The sequence below is a fragment of the Pelophylax lessonae genome, assembly GCF_965119305.1.
Source record: "Pelophylax lessonae genome assembly, chromosome: 11".
NCBI lineage: Eukaryota > Metazoa > Chordata > Amphibia > Anura > Ranidae > Pelophylax > Pelophylax lessonae.
The window spans coordinates 135,238,034-135,265,921 of record NC_138778.1 but is presented as its reverse complement, the minus strand read 5'-3'; the positions used below and the strand labels follow the sequence as shown (position 1 = coordinate 135,265,921).

The 27,888-nt window shown below is 42.3% G+C and overlaps 1 protein-coding gene across 4 annotated transcripts in view; it reads left to right on the top strand.

Annotated features, from left to right (window-relative positions):
- Positions 1 to 24,892, top strand: part of ITGB4 (integrin subunit beta 4) — a 157,389-nt gene extending 132,497 nt beyond the window's left edge. For 2 of the 4 annotated variants that reach the window (XM_082273005.1, XM_082273006.1), the window contains 9 exons: positions 927 to 1,091; positions 5,858 to 5,998; positions 8,506 to 8,619; positions 8,706 to 8,855; positions 9,250 to 9,438; positions 12,700 to 12,855; positions 14,301 to 14,465; positions 16,149 to 16,265; positions 23,393 to 24,631. In XM_082273005.1, the coding sequence (XP_082129131.1) occupies positions 927 to 1,091; positions 5,858 to 5,998; positions 8,506 to 8,619; positions 8,706 to 8,855; positions 9,250 to 9,438; positions 12,700 to 12,855; positions 14,301 to 14,465; positions 16,149 to 16,265; positions 23,393 to 23,532 (1,337 nt within the window). In that variant the 3' untranslated portion in view covers positions 23,533 to 24,631. Of the gene's footprint in view, positions 1 to 926; positions 1,092 to 5,857; positions 5,999 to 8,505; positions 8,620 to 8,705; positions 8,856 to 9,249; positions 9,439 to 12,699; positions 12,856 to 14,300; positions 14,466 to 16,148; positions 16,266 to 23,392; positions 24,632 to 24,699 lie in introns of those variants that run through there. The other 2 variants (XR_014225941.1, XM_082273007.1) reach the window with 2 other exon arrangements.
- The last annotated feature ends 2,996 nt before the right edge of the window (positions 24,893 to 27,888 follow it).

The following is a 27,888-nucleotide window of genomic DNA, read 5'->3' as shown; positions in this document are numbered from 1 at the left end:
GTCATTGTGCCCAACTGACGCGTTTCGGCCAATCAGCTGTCGTCTGAGGCCTCAGGTGGGCACGCTGACACACAAATTCTGAGAAACCCAGGAATTTGAATCATTTTATCGTTGTTTTGTTTTGCTTCTTGTTTTTAATAAATTTTGGATGGTAACAAGAAATACTGCACTATTTGGGATCGATTTGATATCTGGAGGATCCTCTGCCTGCACATGTTGTATGCCTCATATCATCTTCTTTCTGGTAAGGAGACAGTGAGATCACATTGTGGTGGTGTGTGCTATCCTTTGCACATAAGGTGGTGGAGAAATCTTCCTACCAAGCGCTGCTTATGAACTTTTTATATTATTTATGTATTATATCATTACATTGTAGCTGGCTGCTTGAACCCCTTTGTGAGCTGCAGAGTTTTTAGGGCTTTTTACCTTTTTTAGTGCAGATTTATTTAGCTTTATAAATTTTATATGATAAAATGTGCCATCAGCTAAGGAGCATCTGGAGCAGACCGCAGAGGGTAATCTATTTAGCTGTAAGAGGAAACATGGAGTGTAGTAGGGCCATTATAAAAATTTTGTCTGAATAACTTTATCCCTAGAGGAGATAACCATAAGGACCTGTAGGGGCAGGATTTCCTGCCAGACTTCCTCTGTAAGTTCTGGTATATCTGCCCGCTACCTAGATTTCATGATGTTGAGCCTATCAGTTTTAGAGTGTAATAAAGAGGAATAATATGTAGAAATGTGTTTCCCTCAACACACTTTGATACACCAACAGACAACATACTATAATGCATCACACAGATTTGAACTAGCACCCTTTAAAACAATGGCTGACCTGTGTACATGCAACAATCTGTGTTATGACACATAGATGTCCTAAGACTTCTATTAAACACGCATAATCAAATATCTTCTTATTATTTTAGAACAACTCCTAAATGGGCGCATGGACTTTTCTTTCCCTGGATCTGTAAGCAGTCTGACTCGCACAGGAGCTGTTGCCTACCAACAACTCAATCCTAGCATGCAACAAGATACATACAGGTTTGGCAGTACCAGTTCTCAGCACACAACTGTCATGTCAGGACATGGTAAGTAATATGTCATGCACTAAGGTCTATGGTTTCCTTTTTTCCTCTTCTTTCACATTTACTTTATACAGTTTTCATCCATTCTCCTCTCTAATGCGACCTCTATAGTGTATGTGTTGTCAACTGAAGTCATTACTTTCTCAATGCTTGACGTCTATTGCATTCATTTACTCTTCCATATTCAGAGCTCTCCTAGTCAAAGTGGAGAAAACAAGCTTACGTCTATTAAAAATTAGAATAATGCATAACCCTGGAAAAAAATACTGGAGGTTTTATCCCCAGACTCAGATAAAAACTTTCCTTTGCTAGTGTTAAATGGCCAGGAAAATAGATGTAACCCATTTTTAGAGTTGAACATGTTTTTATTGTTTCACATTTTACAAAAAGGAAAAGACAAAACAATAAAATATACAAAAGTCATTATCAAAGGCTATCGCCCAAAGCATGACATAAACAAATAAAAAAATTCAGAGCCGAGGGTTGCGTCACATGAAGACTAAGCATGAATATCGTAAAGGAACAGAATCTATAGGCTTCATATGATTAAAATATCAAATATACATCTGACGAGGCCACTAGGGCATCCATCACCTGGACTCATATGATGGACAATGGAGGCTTAGCCTGGTACAACATGAAGTCACATAACTATTCATAAAAGAAAGTGATAGGGGGAAAAGGGGAAAGAAAACATGAAAAGAGGAAAAAAGAAAATAAGAGGAGGAAGAGAGAGGAAGGACCTAGTGATCCAGTGGACCGAGAGAGGTATCAAATAGTTACAACAATACAATAAAAGCATAATCAAGGGAAATGGATATCAATGAGAATGCTCTGCGTGGTTGACCTTTAAAAAGGACCCAAAGGTTAATAAAGGGTTGCTGAGCGGCTCCCAGCCAGAGTTAGGGAAGAACGGATGGTGAGCCTGTAAGCCATTTTTAACATGAAATTGTGCCCAGACTATGCACATAAAGTATTAACATACTCTGAACAAGCAATAAAAGTACTTTAAAACAAGTCTTCATGTACCTCTGTAGTTACAGGCATTGTGGAGAAATTAATATTCAAATTCACAACAGAAGCACTAAAAACTTCTATGACTTTCTATTGGAACAGAGGCTTGGCAACCTGTCAGCTTTCTGATGTATACACACAGCAGGTGTTTCCAGGCCTTTAGAAATGGACTCAACTTGACTTTATGCTGGCAATACACTATACAGTTTTCTTATTCAATTTTCTTTAGATTTACCTTCAACTATGTAGTGTAAGGGCCTTCCTGGTTGCATACAAATTGAAAGTGTTTAGGTATGACTTCATATTATATGGTTTTGGAAAGCTGTAAAAGAAAATTGTATAATGTATGGCCAGTCTTAGAGTCTTCCTTTTAATCTTTGAAGATATTTGAGAATTAATTACTTCACAGTGCAAGCAGCTAAAGGGGTCTGGGAGGGCTTGTTTTAAAGCTTTTTTTTTTTCATTGCATGTTGAGAATACTTGATTGATTTTCACTTATAACATGTTAAAGTGTATGTAAACCTAAAATGTATTTTTCAGTGTGTTTGCCATTGTCTTACTGTATACAGTAATCTTAATCAAATCATTTTTGTAAATCTATTGTAAAGTTTATTACCTGAAGATCCTTCAAGTAACAGCAATTACAGCTGCAGGATGCCAACGCTAGGCCACTGCCTCTCAGTTAGCAGCATTGTTATCGGCCAGTTACGTGGGCCAATGGGCTGTCTGTTAGATAATAGGTAACAGGTAGGCAGCCCAAGGGCCAACTGATGAAGTGCACATGGAAGGCTGACAATGCTGCTGTTATTTGCTTGAGTGGCAATGGATTAGTATTGTCAGCCTGCAACAGGAAGTACTAATACAAGAAACATCAGGTAAAAAATATTGCAACAGATTCACAAAAAAAATAATTTGCTTTAGAAAACGTTATTCAGTGTGACAAAATGCAATACTGAAAAACAGATTTCACGTGTACATACACTTTTAAGCCCAGGTTCACACTGAGGGCGGGTTTGAATTCAGCTGAACTCTCACGATTTTAAACCGCATTTCAGTCCGACTTCGGGGGGCGATTTGACAGACATCTGTGTGGGTTCATGCACAGATGTCTATTGAAATTGCCCCCTGAAGTCACCAAAAGGAGTGCAGAAACTACTTTTGGGAATGGGTGCAGCGCCCCAAAGTCTGTGTCGCACAGATTCGGATGGTGCCATTGCCGGCAATAGGCTCCGATTTGGCATGCGATTTAACATGTCAAATCGCATGTCAAATCAGCTCAATGTAAACGTGAGCTAAGAGATGCTGTCATTTTGCTCGCTCAGGACAAAATGCAGAGGGGATGATTTACTAAAACTGGAGAGTGCAAAATCTGGTGCAGCTTTGATTAGAAACCAATCAGCTTCCAGGTTTTATTGTCAAAGCTTAATTGAACAAGGTAAAGTAAGAAGCTGATTGGCTACCATGCACAGCTGCACCAGATTTTGCACTTTCCAGTTTTAGTAAATTTTCCTCGGTATCTCCTGATACCTGACCCCCTAGCAAGGTACAGTATACTCACAGATCCTCATTCCTTTGCTGCCTCCTGCAGGAGTCAACCCTGAATGGGAAAAGTGCATTCTGGTGTGGGCAAACGCGTTTGCAACCTTCGTTTAGGGTGTAAATAACTTAATATTGAAACCCGCTGAAGATCAAAACTGCGGTGTGTTTTGAACATGGTTTGCGAGACATGCACGGAACACGGGTTTCCCGCACCACATTCTGGTGTGAACTGGCCCTAATATTGCATTGCCTAGTAAACCGTCAGACAGTTTCTTATCTCATAGGAAGTCTTTTGTTGAGATATTTGCGTTTGATTTCCTGGCTCTGCACACCCACTGCCGGCATTATGTTGAGATCCCACTCTCATTTTGAGTTTCTTTTTTTTTTTAACCACAGCCAAAGTACCATACATTAGTGCAATACAGGCAAAGAGGTAAAAGATCTGTATGGACCTCACAGAAGGTACATTTCAGTGACAAAATCCAGACATAAAAGGTCCTGGCGTATACCATCTGAATGAAAAAGTCCTCATGATACATAAAAGAAGAAGGAGGGGGAAGAGGGAAAGTGACAGTCAATTGGAGTCCAACCATGCAGACCAGATTATAATCATATTTGGCTTGGCAGCCTCTGCTCATATACACTATATTACCAAATGTATTGGGACACCTGCCTTTACAGGCACATGAACTTTAATGGCATCCCCGGCTTAGTCTGTAGGGTTCAATATTGAGTTGGCCCACCGTTTGCAGCTATAACAGCTTCATCTCTCCTGGGAAGGCTGTTTACAAGGTTTAGGAGTGTGTCTATGGGAATGTTTGACCATTCAGAAGCACATTTGTGAGGTCAGGCACTGATGTGGACAAATAGGCCTGGCTCACAGTCTCCGCTCTAATTCATCCCAAAGGTGATTTATCAGGTTTAGGTCAGTCAAGTACCTCCACCCCAAACACACTCATCCATGTCTTTATGGACCTTGCTTTGTGCAGTGGTCCAAATCATTTAGTGGAGGAGGGATTATGGTCTGGGGTTGTTTTTCAGGGGTTGGGCTTGGCCCCTTAGTTCCAGGGAAGGGAACTCTTAATGCGTCAACATACCAAGACATTTTGGGCTATTTCATGCTCCCAACTTTGTGGGAACAGTTTGGTGATGGTCCCTTCCTGTTCCAACATGACTGCACACCAGTGTAAAAACAAGGTCCATAAAGACATGGATGAGCGAGTTTGGGGTGGAGGAACTTGGCTGGCCTGCACAGAGTCCTGACCTAATCCCAATAGATCATCTTTGGGATTAATTAGAATGGAGACTGCGAGCCAGGTCTTCTTGTCCACATTAATGCATGACCTCACAAATGTGCTTCGGAAAGAATGGTCAAACCTTCCCATAGACACACTCCTAAACCTTGTGGACAGCCTTCCCAGAAGAGTTGAAGCTGTTATTGCTGCAAAGGGCCGGCCAACTCAATATTGAACCCTACGGACTAAGACTGGGATGCCATTAAAGTTCATGTGCATGTAAACGCAGACGTCCCAATACTTTTGGTAATATAGTGTATGTCAGTTGTTATAAGGGGAGTGTAGATATAATAGCTGAGCACCAATCATTGTTGAAAGGTGGGGTGGAAAGGGAGAATTGCCCTTCTGGCATAGTAAGAAGTAGAAAAGCAGCAGTTTAGCGTGTTTTGAAATATAGAGGGAATCATAGATGCCTAACCACAAAACAATGGGATCCAGAGCCAGCAATAGTTTCAGTGCCATAGCTAGTTAGGATATAACTTGCTTCCAGTAATTGAGAATCAAGGAGCAGCTCCACACCATGTTGTTTCATTTATATTATGGAGAATTATAGGGAATGAGGGCGCTGGAATAAGTAGATGGGAAACCCAAAACTTCCAGTTAGATAAAATGATGGCAGGAAGATATCATTTCTTGGGTATCCAAGATATATAAGAAGCCAGGAGCTGATTTGACCCACCAGAGACCACCATCACTTTTGAGTGTACAAACTGTAAAAAGAATTAATGGTGCTAGTCAATTTTCCTTTGGGAATTACTAAAAAATGACTCCTAGTCCGATGCAAATCTAAATCTGGAATTGTACTTGCATTTCTTCTCCACTATGTCTCTTGCTCTCCGTCCTTACTGTTGCTTCTCTTGTTCTACTGTTCCTGGGTCTTATATCTTACTTACAGACTTCTTTTCACTACCCTTTATGCAGAACGGGTTGGTGGAGGGTCTCTGCCTCCCACAATGGAGAAACGTGGTAGACACTTTGTTGGGGCAAAGGTGAAGGGCTACCATGCATTCCGGGACACAATAACCATGCCTGACAGTCGTAGAGGGCCTCATATGGTGATAGGTACCATGGAAACATGTCATCCTCATGCTGATTGGTCATTGCTTTCCATGGATGCTTAATCCCATTGTCATTGTTCAACCCTGATCAGTCCTATTCAACCAACCTGGTAAAGACCGTGTTGCTTTATGTAGGAATACCAAAAAACGATCCACATAGAAATTCAATGCTTTCATCTACTTTTCCCCACAGAGGCTGGCACCTTATTTTTTCAGGTATCATCCAGGGGTCAACATCTTATTCCGAGACTAAAAGGATGGTCTGTATGTGTCATGTACATCTTGGTGCCTGTACAGTAGAGTTTATATTCTTGACTGTCTGTATAGCTCACAGATGAAAGACTGAGGAAATGCTTCCTCCTAGTTGTATCACACCGATGACATCATTTTTACAGACTGCATTTCTCAGGCCTAGAGCCACTTTTTAATGATAAAAAAATACGGTGTTAAAACAAATCCTACAGACCTGTGAAATTACTAAAAGGTCCACTTTACGTCAAGAAGTATCTGAAAATCTTGTAATTCTTCCCCCATACATTGGGAAAAAGCAGGACAAGAGTTCCAAGGCTTTTAGCAACTTAATTGGAAGGGTTATCTGTGCAAAACAATGGAGTAAATGTACTCTAGGTTTAGTAAAGAAACGTGTCTTCACCTTAGTGAAGTGAGCATTCCAAAACTGCAACACAGTCTTCAGGTTATGTTGGGCACATTGCATGCTTGCTTTCTCTTATACACTGTCAGATTGGACTGCCATACATTTATTTAGTCCTCTCTAATAGTGAATGAGTTAACACAGCTGCTGGCTGAATAATGCCCCACACTCATGCTCGGCTGAAGCCTCTCAATTCATAGCCAGAGAGACAATTTTCTGCTGGTGTCTCTGAGCCAGGAGGGGTTAATTTTGCACTGCTGTAACTGCCTATACTCCAGCCTGGACTTATCCATGCATGTGGGTCCAACTCCAATGCCTGCTTAGCACTGTGAAGGATATGTGTCTTGTGAAGCCTGAAGCTCATTAAAAATGCCAAGACCAGCTTTGATGTCTATTGAAGAGCACCTGTGGAAGTTGAGTAGCTAATAGACCCATGTTAGTCTCAAAGACTTTGAATGAGTGGGGTGCTGATCTACTTCGCAAAGGTTCTGAATGAGTAAACTACCACTTGGCTTCTCAAAAGTTCTGAATGAGTGAGGTGCCGCTCTGTTTGTCAAAGGTTCTGAATGAGTGAGGTGTCACTCTGCTCCTCAAAGGTTCTAAATGAGTGAGGTGCCGCTCTGCTCCTCAAAGGTTCTGAATGAGTGAGGTGCCGCTCTGCTCCTCAAAGGTTCTAAATGAGTGAGGTGTCACTCTGCTGCGCAAAGGTTCTGAATGAGTGAGGTGCCGCTCTGCCTGTCAAAGGTTCTGAATGAGTGAGGTGCCGCTCTGCTCCTCAAAGGTTCTAAATGAGTGAGGTGTCACTCTGCTGCGCAAAGGTTCTGAATGAGTGAGGTGCCGCTCTGCCTGTCAAAGGTTCTGAATGAGTGAGGTGTCCCTCTGCTCCTCAAAGTTTCTGAATGAGTGAATTGTCACTCTGCTCCTCAAAGGTTCTGAATGAGTGAGGTTTCGCTTTACTCCTCAAAGGTTCTGAATGAGTGAAGTGTCACTCTGCTCTTCAAAAGCTCTGAATAAGTGAGGTGCCACTCTGCTTGTCAAAGGTTCAAAATGAGTGAGGTGTCGCTCTGTTTCTCAAAGGTTCTGAATGAGTGAGGTATCGCTCTGCTTCCCGAAGGTTCTGAATGAGTGAGGTGTCGCTCTGCTTCTCGAAGGTTCTGAATGAGTGAGGTGTCGCTCTGCTTCTCGAAGGTTCTGAATGAGTGAGGTGTCGCTCTGCTTCTCGAAGGTTCTGAATGAGTGAGGTGTCGCTCTGCTTCTCGAAGGTTCTGAATGAGTGAGGTGTCGCTCTGCTTCTCGAAGGTTCTGAATGAGTGAGGTGTCGCTCTGCTTCTCGAAGGTTCTGAATGAGTGAGGTGTCGCTCTGCTTCTCGAAGGTTCTGAATGAGTGAGGTGTCGCTCTGCTTCTCGAAGGTTCTGAATGAGTGAGGTGTCGCTCTGCTTCTCGAAGGTTCTGAATGAGTGAGGTGTCGCTCTGCTTCTCGAAGGTTCTGAATGAGTGAGGTGTCGCTCTGCTTCTCGAAGGTTCTGAATGAGTGAGGTGTCGCTCTGCTTCTCGAAGGTTCTGAATGAGTGAGGTGTCGCTCTGCTTGTCAAACATTCTAAATGAGTGAGTTGTCGCTTTACTCCTCAAAGGTTCTGAATAAGTAAGGTGTCAATCTGCTTGTCAAAGGTTCTGCTTGAGTGAGGTGCCAATCGCTCCTTAGAGGCTGTGAATGAGTGAGGAGCCTCTCCGCTTGTGTCCAGTGAGCTTAAATTCACTCCTCCAAGGAGAGCTCTGTAAAGATGGTGGCTTACAATACAAACCTATTAGTACCTTTTATGTGGAATCTGTTAATGACTCCCAATGGCACTCCCTACAGGGGCATCAGGACAAAGCAGATTGGGACTACCTCCACTTATGATGGGTGGAAGAGGACGCACCCATTCAGAGGATGTGCGGGATGCTCTCAGCAGTTTGGATGTGGCCATACAGGGTGAGTATTGCATCCTTCAACTACAGATAATATGACACCTAACCCTCACAATTCTATTTAGTAATTATTTTCTCATGTCCCACTAGAATCCCGCCTTTCTCCTGGAATCCCAGACACGCCCACTCGCTTAGTGTTCTCCGCATTGGGGCCAACATCCTTGAAGGTCAGCTGGCAGGAACCACAGTGTGAACGAGAAGTGCTGGGGTACAAGGTGCACTATCAGCTGCTCAATGGAGGTACGTAATCTTCAACTCAGAAGGCCTGATTCACTAAGGTGTGAAGTCAGATGATTTTGTATAATAAAGGATTATATATATATATATAAAATACAGGCTCATTTATTGTATACAGTATACAGTATATACAATGTAATATCAGATATTTATAATACAGGATCAGATTTATATTATAGGATGAAAAAAATATATATCAGAGGATCAAATCTACTGTATGCTCTAGGACAGGGATCCTCAAACTACGGCCCTCCAGCTGTTGCGGAACTACACATCCCACATACCATAGTTTGAAGAGCCCTGCTCTAGGATCAGATATACAACGTTGTATGTATGTTATAGGATAACAGATGTATACTCTGGGATCAGATATAAGTGAAGCCTACTCTTCTTCCAGGAGATTCTCGGACCATCGATATTCCGAATCCCAGAGAGAACTCAGTGGTGGTGGAAGATTTGCTCCCCAACCATTCCTATATGTTCCGGGTGAAGGCACACAGTGAGGAAGGCTGGGGACCGGAACGGGAAGGTGTCATCACTATAGAGTCCCAGGTGGACCCACACAGCCCTCTCAGCCCTGTACCAGGTACTCACACACATTTGTAGACTCTCATCTTGGTTTATTAGTTCTAGTATGATTAATGTATAATACCTGATGCATAGAATATGGGAATACACAGATGTGACCATTGATGATAAAGAAATTGAATCACAGTAAGTAAGTAATATAAAAATAATTAGTAATCGGAGAAGCAAACAGAAGCCCTATATTGTGAGAAAGATAGTCCAGGGAATATGTTTTTCCAGGTTGTGTCTTGGGGTATCAATACATTGGGGGAAATTCAATAAAGCCCTAATGACACTTTTCTACAATGGGCAAACACTGAGGACGTAGGGTCCGTATGGGCACTCTGCGTTTCTGCAGCAGGTACATAAATCTGCCACCCGCACTGACATTTATCATGCAGAGGCGTGTCGGAATTCTAGAGTGTTGTAGACACTATGAACTCCCCTGATCGTGCTTTGACTTTTTATGATAGCTTTACATTAAATTACAATTCTCTGATAGAGAAATACAGAGGTTGTCATTGATGACCTCCTTTTTGAAATGTTAGTTTGCCTGACTGTCACTGACTTCAGTACTCTGAATTACTACCCAGGAACAAGCATGCAGAATAATAAATCATATTGAAGTCAGATCCTTCAGGCTCCATACACACTAGTGGTTTGTTAAGCTCCTAGAAGCTATTAGGATTTTTTTCTGCTTCTAAAAGCTAAGTTGTGTTATCCTTTATGTCCATGCACACTACTTTAGGCTATTAGTGTTTATTTCAGCTTCAGCGTCTAGGAGCAGAAAAAAAAATTGTTTTTGTAGAGTTTCTTGGAGCGTTTTTCCAGCAGAAACACTGCTAAGCGCTACTAAAACCTTTTTTCTTTTTTTTTTTCCTTTTTAAAGGAACTGCAAAAACACTAATAAAATGCTTACGCTCCTAAAACTCTACTAAAAAAGCTATCAGTGTTTTTTATCCAAAATGTTTTCCAGCGTTTTTTTTTTTTTTTTAGCTTAAAGGACTTGTAAAGTCAGAAGGTTTTTTTATCCCAATGCATTCTCCCCAGCACCCCTAATACTTACCTAAGCCCCCTCTCTGTCCAGCAATAGCCCACGTGTCCCTCAGTCATCCGAGACTCTCCCTCCTGATTGGCTCATACACAGCAGCTGCGCCATTGGCTCCCACGGCTGTCAATCAAATTCAGTTAGCTAATTAGGAGAGAGAGGGGCAGGGCTGAACCCCAGCTCCATGTCTGAATGGACACACAGAGCTGCAGCTTGGCTTGGGTGCCCCCATAGCAAGCTGCTTGCTGTGGGGGCACCTGACAGGAGGGAGGGGCCAAGAGCAGTGAAGAGGGACCCCGAGAAGAGGAGGATCCAGGCTGCTCTGTGCAAAACCAACTGCATAGAGGAGGCAAGTATAACATGTTTGGTATTTAAAAAAAAAACAAGACTTTACAATTATTTTAGGTGTGCATGGAGATTTACTGCTTCTAAATGCTACTAAAATGCAGCTTTTTTGAGCTTTTTTTTTTTGTTCATGTACTAAATGCTAATGCTCCTAAGGCTCCATGCACGCTAGCATTTTACATAAGTTCATAAAAAAGCTAGAAAACAAAATGCTGGATAAAAAATGCTGATAATAGCATTTTTGTGCCAACTTCTAGTAGCATTTTAGTAGCTAGAAGCATTTATAAGCTTTTAGGAGCATTAGCATTTTATTAGTGTTTTTGCAGTACATGAAGCATTTTAGTATCATTTAGAAGCATTTACAGTGCATTGCAAAAGTATTCGGTCCCCTTGAACTTTGCAACCTTTTGCCACATTTCAGGCTTCAAACATAAAGATATAAAACTGTAATTTTTTGTGAAGAATCAACAACAAGTGGGACACAATCATGAAGTGGAACGAAATTTATTGGATATTTCAAACTTTTTTAACAAATAAAAAACTGAAAAATTGGGTGTGCAAAATTATTCAGCCCCCTTAATTTAATACTTTGTAGCGCCACCTTTTGCTGCGATTACAGCTGTAAGTCGCTTGGGGTATGTCTCTATCAGTTTTGCACATCGAGAGACTGAAATTTTTGCCCATTCCTCCTTGCAAAACAGCTTGAGCTCAGTGAGGTATGATGGAGAGAGTTTGTGAACAGCAGTTTTCAGTTCTTTCCACAGATTCTCGATTGGATTCAGGTCTGGACTTTGACTTGGCCATTCTAACACCTGGATATGTTTATTTGTGAACCATTCCATTGTAGATTTTGCATTATGTTTTGGATCATTGTCTTGTTGGAAGACAAATCTCCGTCCCAGTCTCAGGTCTTTTGCAGACTCCATCAGGTTTTCTTCCAGAATGGTCCTGTATTTGGCTCCATCCATCTTCCCATCAATTTTAACCATCTTCCCTGTCCCTGCTGAAGAAAAGCAGGCCCAAACCATGATGCTGCCACCACCATGTTTGACAGTGGGGATGGTGTGTTCAGGGTGATGAGCTGTGTTGCTTTTATGCCAAACATAACGTTTTGCATTGTTGCCAAAAAGTTTGATTTTGGTTTCATCTGACCAGAGCACCTTCTTTCACATGTTTGGTGTGTCTCCCAGGTGGCTTGTGGCAAACTTTAAACGACACTTTTTATGGATATCTTTAAGAAATGGCTTTCTTCTTGCCACTCTTCCATAAAGGCCAGATTTGTGCAGTATACGACTGATTGTTGTCCTATGGACAGAGTCTCCCACCTCAGCTGTAGATCTCTGCAGTTCATCCAGAGTGATCATGGGCCTCTTGGCTGCATCTCTGATCAGTCTTCTCCTTGTATGAGCTGAAAGTTTAGAGGGACGGCCAGGTCTTCGTAGATTTGCAGTGGTCTGATACTCCTTTCATTTCAATATTATCGCTTGCACAGTGCTCCTTGGGATGTTTAAAGCTTGGGAAATCTTTTTGTATCCAAATCCGGCTTTAAACTTCTTCTGTGTGTCAGGACAAGTCATATCATTGGAGGAGCAGGCTGAGTTCCCAGCATAGCTAGAAAACTGACCACGGTGTGGTGTTCTACTTAGTGTGGTCAGTTTTTAATAGGAAAGCAGAGGGGCTAGCAGGAACATCAGGGATTTCACATAAAGAAAGCAATACAAAGAGAACAGGTAGTACATGGTACAGCAGGCACATATCAGGAATATAAAGTGTTGGGGGTAACAGATCAAAAGGCAGAAAGTAACATGCGTTATTGTTTGAGTTTTCTTCCACTTTAATGTCAGTAATATCCCACCAATGTGTACTAATTCTACTTCTCCTTGGCAGGTTCCCCCTTCACCCTGAGCACCCCCAGTGCCCCCGGACCCCTCGTCTTTACTGCTCTTACCCCAGATTCACTGCAGCTGAGCTGGGTGAGACCAAGGAAACCCAATGGCACCATCCTGGGTTACATGGTCACCTGTGAAATGCTGCACGGTGGAGGTGAGTGGTCCATTCACATATCATTTCACATTAAAGTGTTACTAAACCCAGGACCCTGCAATCACTATATCTGGTCTGTCACAGTACACAGAACACGGAAATACAATTATTTTAGTAAATATAAACTGCTTTTCTCATCAGCGGTATATAGCAGTTTCACAACTGCTATCAGTGTCTGGTTAAAGCTTGTAGGAGGAATTTTCATTCTCCTCTGACTTTCCTATGAGGCTGCATTACCTCCGACCCTCTGTCTGGACAGTGCTGATCACATGCACCCTCCAAAAAAAAAAAAAACTATCTACAAGTACTTACCAAACTGAGCATGTGCAGAATGCCTGCAAGGTAGGGAAAGGCTCAGATCTGTTCGGATCGTAGTCCCAACCCACCTGAGCAATTCGACCAGGAAGCCCTCACTGCACACTACCAATCATAGGCAGCGTGTGTATGTGCAGCTGCGGGCCGGGAAATGCCTCACTGCCTATGTGCAGTGAAGGCTTCCTGGCAGGATTGCTCAGGTGGTTTGGGACTAGGATCCAAACATGCCCATGGGCATCCGCAAGGGGGGGCAAGTCCTCCTGGAAATTTCCTGGCCTGCTCTAAGAGGGGAATCTATGGGGACCCTGCTCTAAAGGGGGATCTATGGGGACCCTGCACTAAAGGGGATCTATGGGGGACCCTGGCCTGCTCTAAAGGGGGATCTATGGGGACCCTGCTTTAAGGGGGATCTATGGGAGACCCTGGCCTGCTCTAAAGGGGGATCTATGGGGGCCCTGGCCTGCCCTAAAGGGGATCTATGGGGATCCTGGCCTGCTCTAAAGGGGGTCATATTGGCTATATATATATATATATATATATATATATATATATATATATATATATATATATATATATATATATATATATATATATTATACTCTTAGCAGGGAGTGCCTGGAGTACCTGGTGGTGCAGGAAGACCTGGTAGCATGGGGAATATAGGTGAAAGGGTAAGACTAAAGAGGGATCTATGGGGACCCTGGCCTACTCTAAAGAGAGATCTATGGGGACCCTGCTCTAAAGGGGATCTATGGGGGACCCTGGCCTGGTCTGCTCTAAAGGGGGATCTATGGGGGGTGAAAAGGGGCGGAGCATGGATGACCTTAAAATTATGCCCCCTGAAAAAAGTTCTGTGGACACCCATGAACACTCCTGAGCCCACCCTTACCCCAAGGCTCTGTACTATAAGTGCAAGAGGGATTGTGGAGAGTAAAAGAAGGGGAAGATCAGAGAAGACAGGGTCAAACAGCCTTTTTACACAATGCAGAGGTTTAACCCCCTATGTTCCACAGTGAGTAAAACAAGCATGCTTTACTATATATACAGACTGATTTTACTGTTGTGGGTTTAGTACCACTTTAAGGAACTGTTATCCTACGGTCTAAATAACCACCCCTTGTCACTCCTAGGAGAGCCAAGAAATATATACGTGGAAGGAGATATGCCTGAGACTACACTGACTGTTCCCTTCCTGAACGAAAATCTTCCCTACAAGTTCAAAGTGCAAGCTAAAACAACGCAAGGCTTTGGGCCTGAGAGAGAAGGAATCATCACCATAGAATCTCAGGATGGAGGTGAGGAACAGAGGATTGATATATGGAATACTATGGGAATATACATCTATAGCACTGTCCCCGTAGGGCTTGATGGGTGATGAATTCTTGGGCCTCCTCTGATTACCTGCAGACAGCCACTTAGGGAAAGTTCACACATCCATCCTTACTCCCAATGGCTTGTCACTCAATAAACAGTCCAGGGGGTTTGGTTTTATATTTATTGTGGAGCTTGGATGGGAAAAGGGAATAGCGGGATACTCCAACATGAACTATTCACAGTTGATAAGGACAGCTCTCACTTGGCCTCATCAGGGTATTTTTGGAAGCAGACACCCTGCTTTACAATACTGCCACGTGTACGGGGGAATTAAGTCTTCTTGCTTTCTCTAGCAGCAGACTTGATGCAACTACTTTATCGTTAGGACACTCTCTAGCATTCCCTTGACTGACACCCGTCCACTGACTGTTCTAGCTGAAGAGATGGCCCTCACAGGACAGACCCCATGACACAGATCTGTACTGTATGCAGAATCAGATCCTTTCCAGTGTCTCCGTTCCAGTCAGCTCTGCAGGACCTCTGGGTTCAGTTCCTATCTGACTTTCAGGCCCTCAGGTCAACTACCTGAGGCCGCATGGTAGCTTCTACAGACCCCCCTCTTCAGCCGAAGACCCCGAGCACAGTTTGCCCTTGGCCTATATACAGTCACCCAGCATGCCTCGAGGCACTTTCCTTGGCCAATCACCAGGGCTGTAACAATGCATGTGCCCTCACTTGTCAGGTTTCCTCCCACTGTCCAATATGCCTCCCTATTGGACCAATGTGAAACATTCAGACAAGCTGAGCTGCACCTGAGCACCATGAGCAGACCCAGACCAATAGACTCTGCACTCTGGTAGGCAGAGAGCACTATGAATTTACCTGGCAATCTTCCTGGTAAGTAGAAAGACCCAAAAACTATACTCTCTTCTAGCACCTACCTAGGAGGTGCTACACATCAGTTCACATGTCCTTATACCTTTCACAGGGGGGGGGGGGCTGCCATTACCAATCCCCTTTGAAGAAGCTAGTTCTCTGCACGGGAACTACCTCTGCTTCTGTTACAGCAATGCTGATAGGATCTGTTTTAAAGGACAGTACAGAGAGCAATGATGATGTGCTAATAGTAGCAACTAACAGCCATCAGACTAAAGATCAGTGGTTACATCTTAAAAATATGATTTGGTTGCCTAGGGGTAATACACAATGTACTCATTGAATATAGTGGTTTTATTCAGATTTGTGTCCTCTGTTCATTAGTATTGAACCCTCTGGTATTGCTGCTGTTTAATAAATCTAAAAGAGAATGTGAGTAAAGAACAGCACACATGAGATTTAGCTTACAAATGTACATAGGGTGATGTATGCTGCCATCTCGTGGTGATAAATGGTGGTGTATGTTTTTATTTAGTAATAAAAGGCATTGCACGCTGCCATCTAGTGATGATAAATAGGTATACTTTTAAATAAAAAATGTAATATGTTTGGTATAGCAATGTAGAATAATTACAGAAACCTTTTTTTGATAATTTTTTCTACTTTTGTACAACACTGCTCAAAGTTCTAGGTATGTACCATTCAATATATAGTATATACAAGGTACCATATAACACTGTCTACTGCTAACTCGTTGTTTTTTTTTTTTTAATTGCTGTGTCATACAGGAAACTTCTCTCAGTTTGGTACACAGCAGATCACACGGCGAGAGGTTTTCAATCTCCCATCAGAATTCAGTCAAACCAATGTCACTCACTCTACAATGTCAGAGCCTTTCTTCAAAGGTAAAATCTCATAGAACGGTGCATATCTAGGATGTTTCATTAAAAATACTAACATATCAGTGCTGTAGAGCAAGGTTTCTCAACTCCAGTCCTCAAGTACCCTCAACAGGTCATGTTTTCAGGATTTCCCTCCGATTAAACAACTGTGGTAATTACTAAGGCAGTGAAACTGATCAAATCACCTGTTCAAAATAATGGAAAGCCTGAAAACATGACCTGTTGGGGGTAATTGAGGACTGGAGTTGAGAAACAATGCTGTAGAGAATATGTACATAATGACAAAACCTAAAAGAAAATAGGACCTCCAATAACAGAGGATTAAATCCCTAAAGTGTAATCATTAACTGTGAATTATTTTATCATTTGATATAAAAAAAAAAAAAAACCTGGTTAAGGCCTCATTCACATGAGCATATCTAGACAGCAAAGGGCTGCCTTCACCCGCACAGGATGCACAGGTGTTTAGTGCATTCTCATGCAGGCAGTCCCATCCACGTCCATTGGGGACGTTCCTGTGAATATGACCTTACTAAAGGTTTTGTCAAAAGTGTGCAAAAGTTTTAAACAGGTGCCAAAAAAATGCTGTAAATGAAGAATGCTTTGAGAAAATGTTAATAGTTTATTTTTATCAATTAACAAAATGGAAAATAAATGAACAGAAGAGAAACCCAAATCAAATCAACATTTGGTGTGATCACCCCTTGCCTTCAAAACAGCACCAATTCTTCTAGGTACACTTGTGCACAGTTTTTGAAGGAACTCAGCAGGTAGGAAGTTCCAAAATTTTTGAAGAACTGTAATCCAAGTTGGTGTAGTGCAACTCTCCTACAAAAGCTGTATCTTGGCCTAGGCCAACAAGGCCCATGCCTAGGGCAGCACTTTGCAGGGGGGCAGCAAAAAAGCTGATGGGACTGCACTGATATGCTGCCCTGATGGGCACTGATATGTTGCACTGATGGGCACTAATAGACTGCACTGATGGCCACTGATGAGGCAGGACTGATAAGCTGCACTGATAGGGCTGCACTGATGGGCACTGATATGATGCACTGAGAGGCTGCACTGGTGGCCACTAATGAGGATGCACTGATGGGCAGTAATGAGGCTGAATTGATGAGCACTGATAAGGCTGCACTGATGGGCAATGATGAAGCTGAACTTATGGGAACTGATGAGGCTGCACTGATGGGCACTGATAGACTGTGGTTGTGGTCTATGGTTTACAGATGACAGGGCAGGTCATAAACAAGAAAGGGTGTGGCCTTTACAGGAAGGGATGGGTCATATTTAAATTAGGGGTGCCCAAGTTTAGTCAGGCCTAGGACAGCACAAAACCTAAATACACCACTGCACAGACATGACTAGGCCTGATGGGAATTCTGGTTCCTGAACAACTAGAGGGCCATAGTTTGGGAATCCTTACTTTAAATCAACAGTGTGAAATTACAAAACATGTGTAATAAAATGTGCATCAAAAGCAATATTATAAGAAATCTCTTCCAAAATTATAGTCCAGCAAAAGTCCACTTGTGCAACTGATTTATGCAAAATCTATTAATCTTATCCAACTTCAGCCAACACAAAACACAAATAAAGTGAATCTGCCACCCGTGTAGATTAGCCTCTCACTTCACTGTCATGACCCCTTCATTACCAGTAGGGCACACCACGCAGTTTTCCTCCTCTGAAGTATTAGAAACACTAGCTGTTTGCTTCATCCCCAATGCCTCCTATTCAGATGGATGGATGGATCTCAGATCCCAACAGCATACATGCAGGAAAAAAAGCACACAACCCTATTGCTCTCTGTTTTCCCTTTTTTATTAAAATGAGAATTTTAAATATTGCACCTACAAGAAATAGCACTATAGGTAGTGCTGACCAAGAATCGCTCGTCTCTCACAGACACTGACAAGACGGCTTTATGCAGAGATGGCCGCGGGATGACGTCATGTACAGGGTTCCTCATCCTATACATTACGTCCAATAATCGAGACTTCCTCGTAGAGGACAAAGAACCCTGTACATGACGTCATTCCGCGGCCATCTTTGCATTAATGAGGTTGTAACTCTCCCCAAAAAAAAAAATGAAAAAAAATAAAAACCTGAAAGACGAAGGCATAATGAGCTAGTATATCCAAAATCCCAAAAAAAAAACTTGCACTAAATGACTAATATGAAAATAGCAGCTAGCACAGGTCAATAGACAAACCTATACACATTATAAAAAACAAAGTGCAGCGCTAAAAATCAGAGAACATGATTATAAAGTGCAAAATGCATGTGTAAAAATAAATCAATGAACATTAATTAAATTCAAAAAGTGCATAATAATGTACTAATATATGAATAAGTACATATAGAATAAATTCATATATCTAATTTGATCATAAAATTAAAAAAGGAAGTCCAAAAAAAAGGAGAAAATACCAAATAAAAGGCATATAGTGTCCAAAGAATGATGTGAATAAATACAGTATTTTCAACGGACAGATTCCATGACAAACGCCACCATGGATCCCAGATGTGCATGAAGAGAATTGGTGTTCACTGGTCCACCCACCTACTGTGCAACCACCAACATTCAATAGAAGAACCAGAAGAACAGGGGCCTCCAAATTAATGGAATGGCCCACAGCGCAGCAGGGACCGTTCCTGCGCCCAGCAAGAGTAACTGTGAGGGGTTACGGTGTTCAGGCACAACCAACAACCAAGGCCCAATTTTTCTGCACCTGGTGGAGAAGCCTGAAGTGATGAGGACGGCCTCTTTTACTCCTCCAGCTCAGGGTTTCTGGTGAAGTGAATAGGTGGCACCAGGGCACAGAGTGGCACAAGTGCCGTGAAGGTCTTGCCAACAGCTGATATTGGTAGATAAGCTAAACATCATCAGAGTCAGGTCGAGTGGCAGGCAGAAAGATCAGCAGAGCTGGAGGAGCAAAAAACCCCCACAGTTTTGGAAATTCAGCAAAAGGAAGAGGTCAGGGCAGCCCTTTAGTCTAGGTTCACATCTATGTAGCTGCGCTTGATGCATTTTTCCAGTACCTTTTGCATTTTTAAACCTGCGTTTTTTATGAATTTTTGCATGTAGTTTTCATGCATTTTGTAATTTTTTTCTCTTTAACAGTGAATAACTAATTGTTAAGGAGCATGATGAGAAGCCGGCCATCACATTCTTAACAACTGAGGAGCCATCAGCTGTCAGCAGGCTGACAGCGGAATGTAAAAAAAAAAAAAAAGAATTGCCAGGAAAAAAACTGATGTGTAGTCCCTCCCAAATCCATACCAGGCCCTTTGAGTCTGGTTTGGATTTGGAGGGGAACCCCATGTTAAAATGTGAAAAAAAAAAATGGTTTTGGGTCCCCCCAAAAACCATAATTTACCCTTATCCGAGCATGCAGCCAATGAGGGGGGGGGGGGATGCTTTGGGTGCCCCTCCCACCCCAAAGTACCTTTTTCCCATGTTGATAGGGACAAGGGCCTCTTCCCCACAACCCTGGGCTGTGGTGGCCTGCAGGCAGGGGGCTTATCGGAATCAGAGCCCCCCCCCCAAAGCACCCCCCCCATTTTGAGGATATTTTGCCTGGTATAGTTCAGAAGGAGGGGGGCTCTCGATGATCCCCTCCCTTTCCTGACCTGCCGGGCTGCATGCTCAGATAAGGGTCTGATATCGATTTTGGGGGAGACTCCACGCCATTTGTTAAAAAAAAGGGCCTGGTATGGATTGGGGGGGAGCCCAACATCATTTTTCATGATCTTTTTTTTTTTTGCTGTCAATTCTTTATGATCATCTTGATAAACAAGCCATTCAGTTTAAAACAGAAATGAAAGGCACAACATTTTTGTATAAACATAAAAATACATTATAAATACCTTTTTGCCTTTATTTTTAATAAGTGATCACACTCCTGTTCTCAGCTGCATAGGGGCTGGGGGGAGGAGAGGCAGCATCACACTGAGCTTCCCAGTGAATGGCTGTGCAGCGGGGGCGTGTCAGGACAAGTCTGATCCTTGGAGGAGAGAGCACACTGAATTCCCAGCACAGCTAGAGAACTGACCACGGTGTGCTCTCCTGGATAGTATTTAATAGTAAAGCAGAGGGACTGGCAGGAACAGCAGAGATTTCACATAAAGGAAGCATACAAAGGGAACAGGATATTTTCTCATACAAGTACATGGTACAGCAGCCACATATCAGGAATATGAAGTGTAGGTGTAACAAACGCTTTAAGGCAGCCCCTTCACTTCACTTGACTGGGCTGCCTAATCCACCAAAGGTACATGAAGCATTTTTGGCAGCACACTGCACATCCTTAGGCATGGTGCATTGGGGTATCATTCAGAATGAATAGCAATGCATTGCGCAAACAAGCGTTACTGTGCAGTATAGTGAATGGGCCCTGAAAGAGGATATTATTCCACGGTTTTCTTTGGGTTCTTCATGCAGAGTCCAGACTCAAGTGATCAGCTGCGCACAGCAGAGGATTTAGAATAAACATCTTTTACATTGTTTGTAATTAGGGAGGATCGAACGGTTCGGGTCGACCATCGGTTCGACCTGAACATTGACTGTTCGAGGTTCGGCCGAATTCCGAACTTTTTGCTGAAAAAGTTTGGAATTCGGCAACCAGAACCGACCAAAATGCAATGGGACAGGAACTGAACTTTAAAAGCCCGTGATTGGACCAGAACCATCAGTAAAAGCCAATTGAGGGGGCAGGAGAATGGTAGGAATGTGATTGGAGTGACTAGGGGGTCCAGAGGCCAATCATTAGTGAATACGCCCCCCAGTATATAAGATAGCCCCGCCAAATTCCTAGCACTGTAATACAGGGGCTGTGGAAGAGAGTGGAAGCAGTTCTGTTACTTCTGCTTCAAAGTGTCATTTAGCAATTATTAGTGTGAGGAAAGGGATATCTAGTGTAGTTAGGGTACTATTTTCCACTATAGTTAGATTTAATAATCTAGTTTCTGTGGGGAAAGTGTTAAGTGTAAGGGGACCGTAGTGTAGTGTAGTGTAGGGTTAACTGACTCTGACTGCTATGGCAGGGTGACCAAACCCTTCCATGTCAGGGAGACCGCTATAGAGAAAAGATTGTTTCTCTTAGAACACTTATAGAACCGGATAGTGGCTTCGCCCCTGTCACCCTGCTTTTTGTTGCAGGCGTTTGTAGGGCTTTTTTGAGGACATGTTTGGAGTCAGGCATGACATCTGAACTTCTGTGTAGGGATATATATACACACACACACACGTATGTATATATACACATACACATATACATATATATATATATAGGTGTGAAAGTAGCAGAACACTATGCTTGCGCTAATGAAATAATTAACACCCATATGGCTTCTCTGCTATAACACCTATATGTGTGTATGCGTATAAATACATATAAGTGTGTGTGTATATATACCCCCTATACAGAATTTCTGATGTTTTGCCTGTCTCCAAAGACCCCCAAAAAATGCCCAAAAAAAACGCCTGCTGCAAAAACACACCTGGGCGTTTTTGTAGCTGGCGTTTTTTTGGGCATTTTTTGTGCATCTTTGGAGGCAGGCATAACATCAGAACTTCTGTGTAGGGGTATATACACACACACACATGTATGTATATATACACATACACACATATAGGTGTTATAGCAGAGAAGCCATATGGGTGTTAATTATTTCATTAGCGCAAGCATAGTTTTCTGCTACTTTCACACCTATATATGTGTGGGCGTTTTTTTTTTTGGCACAGACGTTTTTTTGGGCATTTTTTGGGGGTCTTTGGAGGCAGGCAAAACATCTGAAATTCTGTATAGGGGTATATATACGCACACACTTATATGTATTTATACACAAACACATATATAGGTGTTATAGCAGAGAAGCCATATGGGTGTTAATTATTTCATTAGCGCAAGCATAGTTTTCTGCTACTTTCACACCTATATATGTGTGTGTGTGTATATATACATACATGTGTGTGTGTATATATACCCCTACACAGAAGTACAGATGTTATGTCTGCCTCCAAAGATGCCCAAAAAATGCCCAAAAAAACGCCAGCTACAAAAACGCCCAGGTGTGTTTTTGCAGCAGGCGTTTTTTTTTTTGGGCATTTTTTGGGGGTCTTTGGAGGCAGGCAAAACATCTGAAATTCTGTATAGGGGTATATATACACACACACTTATATGTATTTATACACATACACACACATAGGTGTTATAGCAGAGAAGCTATATGGGTGTTAATTATTTCATTAGCGCAAGCATAGGTTTCTGCTACTTTCACACCTATATATGTGTATGTGTATATATACATACATGTGTGTGTATATATACCCCTATACAGAAGTTCAGATGTTTTGCCTGCCTCCAATAACCCCCAAAAAATGCCCAAAAAAACGCCTGCTGCAAAACCAGCAAGGTGTGAAAATAGCGGAGCCACTATCCTGTCCTATTGCAATTCTAATACAAACGATCTTTTTTTTCCTGGTTCTGGACATGCTACAGAGCTGAAACTTAGACACTAAATCCAAAGAAATCTCTTTTTTTTTTTTTTTGAATAATTTTTTCAATAATTGGCTCTCTATCAAAAATGACAATTTTTAAGAACTTTTTTTTGTGTGATTAATAGTCCCTGGGGCATGACCCAGAACCCTAGGCCATTTTTAGGGGCATTTATTGGGTTTTAGGGCTTTAGGGTCCCATTGATTTCAATGGGGTTCTGAAATCCGGGCCGAATTTTCGGGAAGTTCGGGTGTTCTGGTCGAACCGAACTTTTGAAAAGTTCGATCATCCCTATTTGTAATATCTCCAACATCAAGGGACATGCAAACAAGAGGTGAGAGCAGAAAGTTTACCTAATCAGTCTGTTGCTGCTCCTTCACTTGCCAGTCACAGGTTGGGGGCAGGGAGGTGATCTAGCGGTATTGCTAAAGCACAGTGGCAGGGCTGTATGAATTTCAGAAAAGAATGGACAGAAATCAATGTCATTGTAGAGGTAAAGCGGCTCTTTTTTATATCACCTTTAACAACTTTATATCATGACCTTAGTAAATCACATGTACCTCTGTGTTGTTGACCTGCATATCAGGTTTGGCCAATGATATTTACTCTTCCCGTTTCCACCTGCAGATGGCATGTCTGTTGCCACCCACCGCATGGAAAGCTCTGGCACAGTCACACAACAGGTCACCAAAGAGTACGTCACACGAACAATGATGTCAGGAGGATCCCTCAGCAGACAGGTGGAGCGCCAGTTCTATGAAGCCTAAAAGATACGCCATGCTGGTTTCACCGGACAATATGCCGCGCTTGGGTGCCATTTATAAATGGCGCGTCGCTATGACTCCCTCTTTACGTCATGGGAGTTGCTTTCGTGCTTCTATGTGTAATCCTGTTTGGGAGATTCTGAACATTTTCCTTAGAAGTCAAAACTAAGCCAGGACAATGTAGAGGATGGAGAGATGACAGGTGTATTCTGACGCAGGTGCTAGCCAAGGTACCAAAGGGGTGACAATTTAATTTGCCTGAACTCTGCTTCATAACACAATGCTAAAATGACGGGGAGGAATCCATTGTAAAATGTCGTCCCAGCATCCTGCGCTCCATGGTATGCGTTAACCAAACTTTATTTAATTATCTTTTTTATGATTTGTATATAACTTTTTTTATTACAAAATATGCAGCAGAAAGGGATTCCATGTCTGTGTGACGTGTAATGGATGTTGGTGATGAACCTTTGTACTGGCCCACTATGGGTAATGGGCTAGGTGTATGGGGATGGATGAGGCTGTAATGTCAGGGGTACTGGATGGTTTAGAGGAACTTAGTACTGGCTCACTATGGGTAATGGGATAGATGTATTGGGATGGATGAGGCTGTAATGTCAGGTGTACTGGATGGTGTAGAGGAACTTAGTACTAACCCACTATGGGTAATGGGATAGATGTATTGGGATGGATGAGGCTGTATTGTCAGGTGTACTGGGTGGTGTAGAGGACCTTAGTACTGGCCCACTATGGGTAATGGGATAGGTGTATGGGGATAGATGAGGCTGTAATGTCAGGGGTACTGGATTGTGTAGAGGACCTGAGCACTGGCCCACTATGGGTAATGGGATAGATGTATTGGGATGGATGAGGCTGTAATGTCAGGTGTACTGGATGATGTAGAGGACCTTAGTACTGACCCACTATGGGTAATGGGCTAGGTGTATGGGGATGGATGAGGCTGTATTGTCAGGTGTACTGGCTGGTGAAGAGGACCTTAGCACTGGCCCACTATGGGTAATGGGATAGGTGTATGGGAATGGATGAGGCTGTAATGTCAGATGTACTGGATGGTGTAGAGGAACTTAGTACTGTTCTGGGGTCGGTAATGAGCTAGGTGTATGGGGATGGATAAAACTGTAATGTCAGGGGTACTGGATGCTGTAGAAGGGACCTTTGTACTGGCCCACTATGGGTAATGGGGGTCAGTAATGGGATAAGTGTATGGGGTTGCCTGAAGCAGTAATGGGAGGACAGTATTACAAAGTGGAAACCTTTTGGAAGGAAAAGGGAGTTATTCAACTGAGAGCATCCAAAATGTCTAGAAACCTCACCGGGGATCCTTAATGAACTCAAACAAAAACTCTTGCAAATAGAGCTATACCAATAAATATAACCTATTAAAGCTGAACTCCAGCCTTCCCTTCAATCTTGCAGTTGGACAGGCGCCTCTTTTTTACTGATATAGCTTACACAAATTTCACTGCACACTGTGAGCTTCAGTGTGCATTAGTAGTTGCATTATGTCACATATAGCCCCCCTCATTTCTTGGCTGCAGGATATCCAGCCTCATCTGTCCCTTTCCTCTTCAGCCTGGCTGCCCCTTTCATTCTTTGGATTTCAGTTCTTCCATTTATTGAGGCTCAGCATCCAAATGCAGCCAGCCTAGGATTATTACCGATTCCTCCAGACTGAAACCCATTTATCAGTGCATTTTGATATTGGAACAACTTCCCCCAGGAGCCAGCCAAAAGACTTGTGAGATAAGTACACGCACAGTAGGTAGTGATGTTTTTCGGAAGCTATGTACTGCACCCTGCCAAACCTATTAGCCATGATCTGCTTCCATTGCATGGAGAAGCCCAGAGATCTGGTATGTAATAAAAATTGGAAAACTGTATCTGAAAATGTGATTGGTATGGTGGTGGAGGTAAATTATAAACAGGTTGAACTTCAGATTTAACATCTTTGTCCCAGCTTTAAGAGGGAATAGCTACTAATACATATTAATAGGCTGAAATCCCCAGACTACCACAATAAGTAGGTGTCTGCGCCCATCCTGCCCTAAAGGATTATCAGGGGTCACTGGAAGTCATGTTGTATCTGTGCAAACCCTCCCCACTGACAGCTATGATGTTCTTATAATAGAATTTGTGTGCACACACAACCTGATATGTATTAATTCTTCCACATATGCCTGACTGTTAGAGCTGTGGGGACCCCATTACCTGTATGCAAAGAGAAGCCACAGTGCTACTACCCATACAACTCACCGATGAAAGAGCTCCCATATATAGAGTGCATATATAGAAAGATGATCGCACACCGGTAGTTGCTCTTAAAAATCTTAATTTTTATTCAAAAATCACACAACACAACTGCTGATAAGATCAGTTGACACATTTCAGCCTATAAGGCCTTAGTCATAAATTATGACTAAGGCCTTATAGGCTGAAATGCATCAACAGGTCTTATCAGCAGTTGTGTTCTGTGTTTTTTGAATAAAGATGAAGATTTTTGAGCAACTACTGGTGTACAGATCATCTTTCTACCCATTAACTATATGTCTTCTTCCTCATAGATCATTAGGTACTCTGGTCTCCTGCTATAACCCAAAACTATCCTAGTAACTGGCATGTGACTACTTACCTGCTGTGCCCATGCTGAGCATAGAATGCCTGGGTATAGAGATAGAAATTCAGTACTACCAAAAAAACTGCACATTAAAATTAGATTGTGCAATCTTCTATAGATCTAGCAGCAAAGGAGGGTCCTGACTGACTAGATATGCACGTTGAACGAATAGTTTTGGTGTCCTCATTAGATTTTGGTAAGTGTAAATGAGATTTTCTGTACAGTCAGACTGTTAAAAGTAAAGGGATCCTAACCAACTAAAAGCAGCCACCTTGACGTGCCTAGTAGTACAGAAAGGACCTGTGTAGTAGTATGTGATGTTACAATAGGGGGGTAAATAGCCCCAATGAAAATGCTTTAATAAGTGATGTTGTAGGAAACACGTTTCATTAGATTACTACAGACATAACAATCAGATACCTGCAGACTGGTCACTCTGATCTCTGTTTACTCCCATCAAACATATTATACTGTATCACTTAATAAAATCTGTACATGTAAAAATGTCCTCTTGATTTTCAGCGTCAAACCCAAAATGTTTTATATTGCATCTTACCAATCATTACATGTGGCGGCTGCATTACTTTTAATTTTTCAGGATTATTTTCCTTTTATTCCACCTGGTGATCTGACCAGAAACTCACCTCCCATCTTAAATCCAGTACACACGATGAGATTATTGGATAAATGATCGGACGTTTTTTCTTTTTGCATGCTAGTCTCATATTGAAAACGAAGAGATTAGTAAAGTACGAAAATTTTCATACGACAAAATAAAAATCCGGAAATGATTTAATATATTGTATTTGTATTGTAATTTCGTACGAAAACTGTACGATCTGGTATCATACGAGGAAAATTTTCAGGTTTGTCCCTTCGGAAAATTTCAGACTAAAGCTGTGTACAAACGATCAGATTAGCGTATGATAGCTTCTAAATCGTTACTTTTGTACAATGTTCTGATCGTGTGTACGGGGCTTTAGGTTGTCTGCACTCTGTATGAAGTACTAAAGAAGACAAACTGAAGTTGAACTCCATCTAACACTTTGGGCTTTATTTACTAAAGGCAAATCCACTGTGCACTACAACTGCACCCGCTAGATCTGAAATAAGGGGAAGTTCTGCTGATTTATATCATCCAATCATGTGCAAGCTAAAAGGCAGTTTTTTATTTTTCTTGCATGTCCCCCTCAGATCTACAGCGACTGCACTTCTAACTGCACTTGCAGTGCACAGTGGATTTGCCTTTAAGAAATTAGCCCTTTTATATGCAGTTACAGCAAACTATTTCTTTCCTTTAGAATAAAGGTTTTACTTAACCCTCTGACACTTTTACTGGGCAGCTTGGTCTGTTTATGGCCATGTTCAGGGATCGGCCGATATCGATATTTTGGTCATTGCGTATTGGCCGATATTTTTGTACATTTAAAAAAAATTATTATTTTTTTTTTATTTCACAGGTATTCTTGTGGAGGGATCTGGGGGTCTAAAAGACCCCAAACCCCTCCTCTGCACTTAAAAGCATTCAAAACGCCAAGTTTGGCTGTTTTGAATGCTGTCATTTTTTTTAATCTGGCACCAGACAGTACCCGGAAGTGATGTCACTCATGACATTACTTCCAGGTTTTTGCATGAAGACCCAATCAGAGCGGAATGCGACTTTGATCGAGTCTTCGGCGGCCGCGCAGGCTGGTTGCCCGAGTCTCCCGGTGGGACGGGAGACC